This window comes from Brienomyrus brachyistius, chromosome 1 (genome assembly GCF_023856365.1).
Source record: "Brienomyrus brachyistius isolate T26 chromosome 1, BBRACH_0.4, whole genome shotgun sequence".
Lineage (NCBI taxonomy): Eukaryota > Metazoa > Chordata > Actinopteri > Osteoglossiformes > Mormyridae > Brienomyrus > Brienomyrus brachyistius.
This window is the reverse complement of record NC_064533.1, coordinates 55176893-55187927: the sequence shown is the minus strand read 5'-3', so window position 1 is coordinate 55187927 and position 11035 is coordinate 55176893. Positions and strand designations below refer to the sequence as shown.

The 11035-nt window shown below is 42.6% G+C and overlaps 1 protein-coding gene across 1 annotated transcript; it reads left to right on the top strand.

The window, feature by feature from the left end:
* Window positions 1-3303: 3303 nt before the first annotated feature.
* On the top strand, window positions 3304-11035 carry LOC125751130 (solute carrier family 40 member 1-like). The gene is made up of 8 exons (XM_049029696.1): window positions 3304-3760; window positions 3889-3956; window positions 4389-4548; window positions 4718-4833; window positions 6040-6166; window positions 8410-8655; window positions 8960-9604; window positions 9847-11035. The coding sequence occupies exons 1-8, from the start codon at window positions 3727-3729 to the stop codon at window positions 10155-10157; spliced, it is 1707 nt and encodes a 568-aa protein (XP_048885653.1). The 5' UTR covers window positions 3304-3726; the 3' UTR covers window positions 10158-11035.

Genomic DNA, 11035 nt, shown 5'->3' with positions numbered 1-11035 from the left:
GTTTCCCCTAGATCAAACAAGTCAAGAACACACACAGTTAAGTTTATAGCTACTTACATGCCATTGTATAATTTCAGTTTGTTAGTTGAGGCTCAAAATGGATCAATTGTTGGAATGCATGTACACACACAAACAGAGAAAGAGATGGAGACATTAGTTTAAGTTCAGTTTGTACTTTACCTGTATTTATATATATATAATTTGGAATAAAATTTTGAGATGGTTTTAAGGTAAAACATATACACACACGTTTAAATTGCGCTAATACTTAGGCTGCTTGCCTTTTTATATTTCACATTTGTTACCAAAGATTGAAATGGTTTACGTTCTAATTAAATAATAATAAACATTCAGTGAATCCAGCATCATGTTATTATTTGCGTATAAACCAGGCCATATCATTAAATTGTATGCCCCACTTTACCCAGTTTGAATGTCTGAATATTTTTTATTAAAGGGCATCAGAGATCTTTAGAATTTTATTAAACAGCATTACAGTAAGTGGAAATATACAAACCCCATTTCCAGAAAAGGTGGGACACTTTCTAGAAATACAACTAAACTAAAATCTGCAATTTGGTACGTGACTTGAACCTTGGTACATGACAAAGAAAAGATTTTCAACATTTTCACAAACTTAATTCTATTTGTTAAACATAATCGAATTTAGAAATTGCCTGCAATACGCTCCAAAAAACTTGGGACAAAGACAAAGTAAGACTGAAAAAATCATACAAGTAACATTCTGAAAGCTTCCTCAAGTAGCAGGTTAACTGGTAACAGGTGTGGGTATGAAGATTGGGTATAAAAGGATCATCCATCAAAGGCTCAGTCTTTGCAAGCAAAGGTGGGTCATGGCTCACGACTTTGTGCTGAACTTCGTGAGAGAATTATCTGTCAATTTAAAACCAATGTTTCACAGTTCAAAATAGTATAGAATTTAGGTCAGTTACCATCTACAGTTAATAACATTATGTAAAGATTCAGGGAGTCGGCAGAAATCTCTGTCCATAAAGGCCAAGGGCGGAAACCTCTGCCGAATGTGCGTCTTGTGCACCATTGCATTAGAACCCGTCATACTACTGTGATGGACATAGCCACATGGGCTTGGGAGGACTTCAGGAAGTCACTTAACATATTACGCTGCTGCATCAAGGAATGCTCCCTGAAACTGTATTATGCAAAGAGGAAGCCAAACATCAATTTTATGCAGAAACACTGGCGAGTTTTTGCTGGGCCCGAGCTCATCTGAGATGGACCAAAAGACAATGGAAACCTTGTCTGTGGTCAGATGAGTCCACGTTTCAGCTTGTTTTTGGGGAAAACGGACGTTGGATTCTATGTACCACAGATGAAAAAGACCATCCAGACTGTTATCAACAAGAGGTGCAAAAGCCAGCATCTGTCATGGTATGGGAGTCCATCAGTGTGCATGGCATGAGGGATCTGTATGTACGCTATATTATGAAAAGTATTGGGACACCTGCTGTTACACATACATGAATTTTAACGACATCCCGTTCTTAATACATAGGCTTTAATATGGACTTGACCCACCCTTTGCACGTATACCAGCTTCAATTCTTCTGGAAGGTTTAGGACTGTGGGAGTTATGGGAATTTTTGACCATTCTTCCAGGAGAGCATGTATGAGGTTAGGCACTGATGTTGGATGGGATGGCCTGGCTCACAGTCTCCGCTCTAATTCATCCCAAAGGTGTTCTATCGGGTTGAGGTCAGGGCTCTGTGCAGGCCAGTCAAGTTCCTCCACATCAGACTCACTCATCCATGTCCTTATGGGCCTTGCTTTGTGCACTGGTGCACAGTCATGTTGGAACAGGAAGGGGTTTTCGTAATCTGTAAGCCATAATAATCAAAATTATAACAAATAAAGGACGGAAATATCACGCTTTGCATGTAATGAGTCCACATCATATATTAGTTTCACTTTTTAAGTTGAATTACTTGAATTATCCATTGCACTAAATGTTATGGAAGAATGTTCCGGCATAACGGAGTCGCAGAGACCAGCTTTTTGGAGATGTGCTTTCCTTCTTCTGGGGTGGCTGCCGTTGCGACATTAGTAGACTTTGGTCCCCAGTATGACTTTCTCAGCTGTTTACTCGACCCCTGATCTCCTCTTTCCTCTCCTGCTGGCAGTAATGTCATAACATTATATGCTGTTATCGGTGGGACCTAGTTACTGTGTTCCCTCCTGCCTATGTCTCTCTGCTGGAGTGGGGTTAGTGATATGATTTTTAAGGTGTATTTTTAGCCCTTATCCATGGATCCCGTGAGTAACACACAGAGAAGCACTTCAATGTAAACTAACAGAACCGTATGAAAGTGCAGGACCTTCTGGCTAGGCCAGCAGGATACAAAAAGATGTGGAATTTAGTACATAAATGGTCTATAACTGAATCGAGAACGGAAGGGAAACAATGTGCGTTTGATCTTGCAGTGTTTCTGAGGGAAACAAAAGCACCTTCAAGGTAAAAAAAGCACCCAGAAAACGACACAGCTGTACATAAAAAATATCCTTGGCTCCTTGGAGAATGTGTCCGACCACAATAGGATTAGCTTTTTTCAGACCATTCAAAAAGTTCAACAGGAAACACAGCACATGAAAGAATATTCTGGTAGGAGTAAGTCCAATGTCTACAGCCTATAGATTAAATCTAAGAGCAGCCAGTCACCAGATAGAAGTGTACACCCGGTACCCCGCTGCCACGCCCACAGAACTTCTCACCGGTCCCTGGTCATATGGGCATAACAGAGTGAGAGTCTCCCTGAAAAACTGACAGATCACCCTGGTCATTCCATAATTAGTACTTAATATTCAAACCTGGCCAAAGCGTTTCTTTTCCTGAATGTCTAGCCCAAAAGAAACAGAAAAACAAAATTTAAAGGAACCCATTATACTGTCACACTAAAGGTTATAGTTTATAGGTTATCAGATCGGATTGTTTTTTTTTTTTTAAAGAATTGTTGTGCATAATTTCCACATGAGTACTGGCATTTAATAGGCTATTTTACAGTCTATCACCATAAAACAAAAGCTGGCTTATTTTCAATGTCATTCACTACAATAGGTTAAAAAATATAGTGTACATATAGGCCTATTATACCAGTATATGACCATCACTGAACGCAGAAGCACGAGGAAAGAAAGGCACTGGTTTATAGAACTTGGTGTGTACATTACCCATACAATAACCTGGGTTTATATGGCCATTTCTTTGACTCCACAGTACTCATAGTTATATGAGGTTACATTGTGTATACATAAATACATTTCCTAGCACCAAATTGATAGAAAAGTATGTTACGGTAGGGGGGCAATGGTCATTCATAGGTGTCTCTACTTAGTAACACCAACCGTACCCCCCACCGAAAAGGCGTGTATCTCTGATTACGAAATTTCCTCAGAGCGATCCCAGGCGTGACCTGGACTGGCGGGTCATGTGACCGCCGCGGGTCCGGCTCTTGGACCAGGGTATCTTGTAGAGGCCGGTGAAGGCATTCAGCTGTGCGGCAGCCCGGCGGGTCCACCTGTGCCAGCGCGCGTATTTTATCTTTACTGCTTTATTATAAAACATTTCTTTCCAACTTCAGCTACAGTGATAGCTAAGTCTGGAAAGGAGGGAATGTAATATACCGGGATCTTTAATTTTATACACGAAGTTTAAAGCGAAGTGCAATAAAATAAAAATTAAAAGAATTTAATATGGAAAACGCAGGATCCCGGGAAAATCGCTGGGGTAGGGCATTACATTTTCATGGAACCTTTGAATTTACTCTGATGTTTTTGTACGGTCTATACATTTTAATCTATAAAATCAGCTGTTGTAGCTAAATAGACGCAGAAAATCCTCTACCTGCTTTATAGGATACTTTCGTGATTTCTTCACGTCGGCAAAGTTTCTCATTTACCTCGGACATGCCCTCTCCACATGGGTAAGTAAAAGTACAGAGTAATGTTAAAAATAGCGATATGCTTTACACAATTTCTTTAAACTGAGCAAATGTTTATACGCGGGATTACTGTCACTGTCATAGGAGGCTGACAGCTGGCCAAAAACTTGCTTCCTGTCGAGGGACTTATCATTTACTCGACAGTCTCGATATAATAATACAAAAAATAATTAGAAGCTGTTTGAACATGTTTGCGAGGTTTTGAAATTGAAAATGCAGTCTTGATTTGTGAATGCTTTTCAGTAACAGACTGCCAGAATCGAATAATACTTATAGGTGTACGTGATCAGCTGTTTAAAGCCCATCAGGTTATTTATGTTTTGTAAATAAGAAAGTTTTTCAGTTTCCTCATGCGGTGGCTAGGTCCATTAATAACACGGCCTGCAATTTAACGGGCGCCTGCGTGACCTTCAGGGGGACCGCATGTGGAACTTCGCCGTGGCTGTGTTCCTGGTCGAGCTCTACGGGAACAGCCTGCTGTTGACCGCCGTGTACGGGCTCGTTGTGGCGGGGTCGGTGCTCTTGCTCGGAGCGCTGATTGGAGACTGGGTGGATAAGAACTCCAGGCTGAAAGGTGTGTCTGGCCATGTGCCCAGCTACACAGTGGTTTGTGCATGTGCGATCGCCTCCTTTCACCCATGGCCAAGATATTGAGGAGCCCTGACCTCTAAGGGCACGGGAGTAGAGGGCTTGCAATCTCTAAATGTGATGTATTTTGTTGTGTCCATACCTTGCTCTGTCAGTGGCCCAGATGTCCCTGGTTGTCCAGAACCTCACCGTGGTGCTGTGTGGTGTCCTCTTGATGCTTGTCTTCCAATTCCAAGATCCTCTTGCAGAACTCTACAGTGGCTGGTTGCTGGTAGGCAGGGGTGCCGTATACGTTTGGTGGGGGGGGAGTTAAGACAAGTCCAAAGGGCCCTAACAAATTTGGAACATAATTGCATTGATATGAGTTGGGGGCCCAATATGATGTGCTTTCATGGGGCTGAAAATCTCTAGTAGCATCTCTGCTGGTGGGTGGAGTATGAAGTGTGCTAATGATTTCACTTGAGAAATCTTTGTTGCTGTACAGCATATACTAATGATTTCACTGGAGAAATATTCCTGGTACTCTGTGAGAAAATTTGTACCTTTGCTTGTCACTGAGGCTGTACCTTCAAGCATCTGCTAAATGTACCATATAGCGTAGGTAATTATACATATAAAGATATAGAAATGAACTATGGGAACATTTTTGTACCATTGGGGTACATTAATGTTGCTTGTACCTTGAGGATGATCCTCAGAGTCTATTTCTGTACCTTAAAAGGTGACAAGCAAAGGTACAAATCGGTACTCTTTTTCTGACAGTATAGTTTGCAAGGAGAACTGTCTTAGATTAGCATTAGTTTATAATCCCTTTACAGTCAAAAATGCGTACTGGTGCAAACCTGTTTTATACGTGATATCGTTGATATAGTCATGTTCTTTTGGGGAAAATATGCATGTTAAAATAAGACCTGTCTAACTTTTTCCAAGATGAATGTGATATGTAAAATTTAATTTAACATGACCAATAAAGTAGATTTTGGAATATGCCTTTGCCTCAGGACCCAGATGGACTCAGGGACTAATGGATTATAAAGATCAGGCAATCAGACACTTTTTACTGGTGATTATTTTATCAGAAATGTTAAACTTCTGGCTGTGGTGATCATGGGAGCAATACTTATATTATGTACAGAAATGAACTGTGGTAATAGCACCAGGAGATTACATCCTCCAGGCAAACTGAAAACCAAAACAATTACCAATTTAGCAAGTAATAAAATGTTAAGTTCAGGTTGTTTGCAGTTTGCATTTATGAAATAAGCTTCCTGTTTTTCGTCATAATGTACATCCTGATTTGTGGTTATTGAATGAGGTTCCTGTTTATGGTTGTAATAAACATTCCTAAACTGTGGTTATCAAATGAGATTCTTCTTTATGGTCTTAAAGTACATCCGAATTTGTACATCCTTCTTATGGTGGTAATCAACGTGCTGTTTGGCAGAGGTGCACACCCTGACCTCCTCTCTCATTACAGACGGCGTGCTACATCGTCATCATCACCGTAGCCAACATCGCCAACCTGGCCAGCACCGCCACCTCCATCGCTATTCAGCGGGACTGGGTGGTGGTGGTGGCTGGTGAGGACCGGAACAAGTTGGCAGGTGGGTCCTGCAGGTTCGCACGTTCCTGTGATGGTGTCACCTTGCACCCTCTGAACCTCCTCGCTCTTTATTCCTTTACTGCCCTTGTTTTAACCGGCTGAGGGCTGCCATAAAACTCAAGTTTCCTTTGCATTGCAGAAAAACTGCAAACCACACTTCCCATCGGCTCATTTTTTATCTTGACAGAAAGATTTTCATCAGGCAAAGTCTACGGCGGGAGGGAGGGTCATTCTGTTCGGTCTGCCCTGTCTCCTGTGTGTGGTTACCGGAAACCAGGGCCAGCTTGAGACAGTCCCTGTCCGTATAAGTGTGTAATGGCAAGTTTTTCAAGGAGCTGTGTTATTTTATCTATTTAAAACCACGATGAAGGTGTAGTATTAGCTCAGCCTGAGACACCCTGAGTTTCAGAGCCTTTTATGAGATACGGTTTCAATCCTTTCACACCTTCTGCTGGTCTCCTCCTGTGAAATCCAGTGTGTTCATTTCACTTTTGCTGCCTTTGTTTCCTTTTTACTGAAGCAGAAACACTGCCAAGCTGGCTATGAGTGTGATCAGAGGGACCTGTAATCTCAATGGTACAGTGAGGAACCTTGCAAAGACTCTTGTACCTGAACCGGGCAGGTGTATAAATAAGTAAAACACACAGATTACTTTATCAAAGCACTAAATGCAGATGTTGCCAAGAACTTCTCAGTTATAGATTGGGCCAATCTAAGTGCTTGTGTTGGGTTTTTGTGTGAATAATAACTGTTTCTGTGACATTGTGGGTCTATCCTATAATCTGTGACATTGGGGGTCCAGCCTATGATCTGTGACCTCCCGGATGCGTCCTACGACCTTTGGCATTGTGAGACTAATTTATGATCTCATTCAAACTTCACTTTTCCACGTGCACTTTCAGTTGCAGACAAGGGGACGTGATGTAAATTTTGTCATCGGGGCTTGTCTGTGGAAGACTGTGGTTGTGGTCAGTATGCATGTAGCCCAGATTCTCATGTGTATCGGAAACCTTGCACAGTGTATCGACTGTACATGTACAAGATAATTTAGTAGGTATTTCCAGTAGATGGTAGCGTGGACTTTCCCAGATCAGCAGTCATCGACAAAAGAGTACAGGAAGAATAGCTCTTGTTGTTGTAGTTAAGGTGAACAGCAATATGAGGAAGGTAAGAGATATACGCATATGTAATTTTTCATGCTGTCCAGACATTAGTGATCCCCCGCCTATCGCTGAAGTTACGTTCCAGACCCACCAGCGATAGCTGAAAATCCGCGATATAGAAAGACCATATAAATAAACATTTTTTATAGTTTAAGCCTTAAAATACCCCTCCCACACACTTTAAACACATGTCAATTTATTATAACAGACTTTGTAAACACATATGATATGTGGATGTCGCGCTAAGGATATGAGTAACATAATAATAATAATATATAATATATATGCATATGATACACACATCGCAGAGAACTGTGATGCATTGGGGAAAAATCCATAATATAGCGTGGGCGCAATAGCTGAACCGCGATGTAGCGGGGGATCACTGTATACCGAATTGTATGGAATTTTAAAAAGCAGCACTATCCTAGCAATTTGAAATCTAAAATTTGCCAAGCAGTGGGGGGTCCTGGCTAATTTTGTCGTAAGGACAAAATACAATACTGGTGTGCCTTATTACTAAGCCTTGACTAATAACAATACATCTGCCTTCTCCTGGTCTGGTGGAATATCACTGCTGTATGCATGCACTGTGACCACCTGCATCCACAGCCAAATGTAGTATGAACACAAGCTGCTGTGCGGATGACTGTCTGCAACTTGAAAGCTCACAATAACTCACTTGGAAAAGTGAAGCTATGCTTTACTCAAGAGTTTTTGGTTCCCCTCCTCCGTTGTCTCCTGGCTTTCATTCTTTATTTCCTTCTTCCTATTTTCCTGTTTCATATATTATTTTGTATTAAGCAAAGTATTTTGCATAAAGTTTTGTCACGTGCCTTATGGTGACAGAGTTGTGAAAAACACTATATAAAAATAAATTGAATTCATGTCATAGGTTATACACAGTTTTAACAAAAGCAGTAGATGGTCCTTAATAAAACTGCATCCCTTACTGTGACCCAGGCATCGTTAGTTGGCTTTGATTAGAGGGTTTTCTCTATAAATCAGAGTGATTGTAAGTGGAGGCATGGTGCTGTGTCCTGATTGGCTCGCTCAGCATTTGACTCCTCCCCTTTGGCAGATATGAACGCTACTGTGCGCATCATTGACCAGCTGACCAATATCCTGGCTCCCATGCTGGTGGGCCAGATCATGGCATTCGGCTCACATTTCATCGGCTGCGGATTCATCTCTGGCTGGAACCTCTGCTCCATGTGCTTGGAGTACTGCCTGCTCTGGAAAGTCTACCAGAAAACGCCAGCACTGGCAGTCAAAGCTGGACAAAAGGAGGAGGGCGTGGAGCTCAGCCAGCTCAACCCCAAACAAGGTATGAGTGTGGAGGATCTTTAACAGGCCAAAAGCCTAAAAAGGGAAAAGGTGCTTCAGTACACCATTCTAAAACAACATCAGCAGGGTATGTAACCTTGTGTGTATTGAGCCGGTCAACCCATCTGGTGACATAGGTGGCCTCCTAAGGTGCTGTCATCTGAAAGGACACCGACTTAACATTTATCACTTTGCCTGCAGGGGGAGAGGGGTTCACTGGCATAGTCCAGGAAAGCAGGTCAATATTGCAGCCTCCTTTCTCCGTGGGTCTGTATTGCTGTTGACAGTGACTCGGTTCCTCTCAGCCATGGCAGAGACGGAGAATCCATCGGAGGGCAGCCAGCTGGTGAATGGGGCAGTGGCAGGGAAGCATGATGTGGTTGCCGAGGTGTCCTTCTGCTACAGGCTGTGGGAACCGGTCCGTACATTCCAGGCTGGCTGGGTGGCCTACTATAATCAGTCCATCTTCCTGGCTGGAATGTCACTGGCCTTCCTCTATATGACCGTTCTGGGTTTTGACTGCATCACCACCGGCTATGCCTACACCCAGGGCCTCAATGGCAGCATCCTCAGCCTGCTTATGGCCACTTCAGCGGTTTGTGGGATCCTTGGTACCGTGGTCTTCACCCGTGTCCGCCGGCGCTGCGGCCTGGTCCGAACGGGCTTCATCTCTGGCGTGGCCCAGCTCTCCTGCCTCCTACTCTGCGTGGCTTCCGTCTTCGCACCAGGAAGCCCCTTCGATCTCACTGTCTCACCCTTCCGGGACCTGGCCAGCCAACTAGTTAGGGGCACTAGTGCCCTGCCAGAAATCAGCCCCACCCTGGCAACTGTGATCACCACGAGTCTGGCCAACAGCACTGCAGGAGGACATGATATGGAGGAGATGCCACAGGTGGACTCCTACCTCTCAGTCGGCCTCCTCTTTACCGGGGTCATTGCTGCTAGAGTGGGTGAGTACCAGGGAAGGAGCTTCAGCTGCTGGTTAGAGATACCTGGAGAACAGGAGAATGTGACCCAATGATGATTTCAAGACCATAGGTTCTTCATGAAGGCAGTACTTCAGTGTTTAATTACCAGAATCAATTTCCTAAATATAATTTTCTTAACTGTTTTTCTATCACTATCCTGAGAACTATAATAACTGCTATCCTCTGTATCTGACTGGATCATTTCCCTCCTCACTTATATTTAGGTCTCTGGTCTTTCGACTTGACTGTGACTCAGCTAATCCAGGAGAACGTGATGGAATCTGAAAGAGGGGTCATCAACGGTGTCCAGAACTCCATGAACTACCTCCTTGACTTGCTGCACTTCATCATGGTCATTCTGGCACCAAACCCAGAAGCCTTCGGCATTCTGGTCATCATATCTGTCTCTTTTGTCGCCATGGGTCATGCTATGTACTTCTGCTTTGCCTACAGGAGCCTCAAGTTGCGCCTGTTCTTGTGTTTTTCTCCGGAACAGAAAACCGTGACTCGTGCGCCCTCGGTCTCTTCTGTTTAGATCTTCATGTTCTTTCAAGTCACTTTTGAAAGCCAAAAGCAGGACTGGCCAGTGGTCTCATGATCATTAATGAGCAAACTCTGTGACTTGGGTTAACTAAGAATTGTATTGAACGGCAGTGCAGACAGGACTGTGAAGGTCTTTATTCCTGTGTGCGAGATCTTCCTGTTTCTACATATCTTCCATGAAGCAGGTCTGGGATAACGTGCCCTTCAGCATTAATAGCAGTGCTGCCAAACTCAGTGTCCATGTAGGTGGACTTTCATTCATGTTTTTAGTGCTGATCTCTGATGATGAGGTTGCAAAATGATACAAAGGTGATATTTTCATCGTCACAAGCACATATTACCCACATGCATTTTCATAGCCATTATTTTTCTCCTCTGTCTTTCCATCTGGGTTCATTCCTCATGGCATTTCACTCCTGCCACACAGACCAAATTGTTCAGTCTCAGGTTTAACAGACGTTCAGCAATGTGAGTATTTTAGATGCCTGACTTGTATGTGAAGAATATGGTTAAATCTTGTGTACATGCTTGTTCATCAGTGCTAACCTGACTGTCTTTAAAGGCAAATCATGGTTAATTTTCCTGTAAATTTAACCAAGCTGTTATGATAAGGCTTATTTCAGAAAGAAAATGTTGGTATGGGTCAATGTCATTTGAGAACAAAGAAAATTTGCTTTCAAGAGCAGCAGGAAGCAATGCAGTTTTTTAGAAAGTATTTTGCGTTGCGTTGCGATGTGTTATTGTTAAATTGCTGTAAGACTCATACACAAGTCCATGTCTACAATGAAACATAAAATTATTATTGAAGATTTTTTGTGTATGTATTACTGTAACATTTTTTCACATTATATGTATCTGATATTCTTTAAA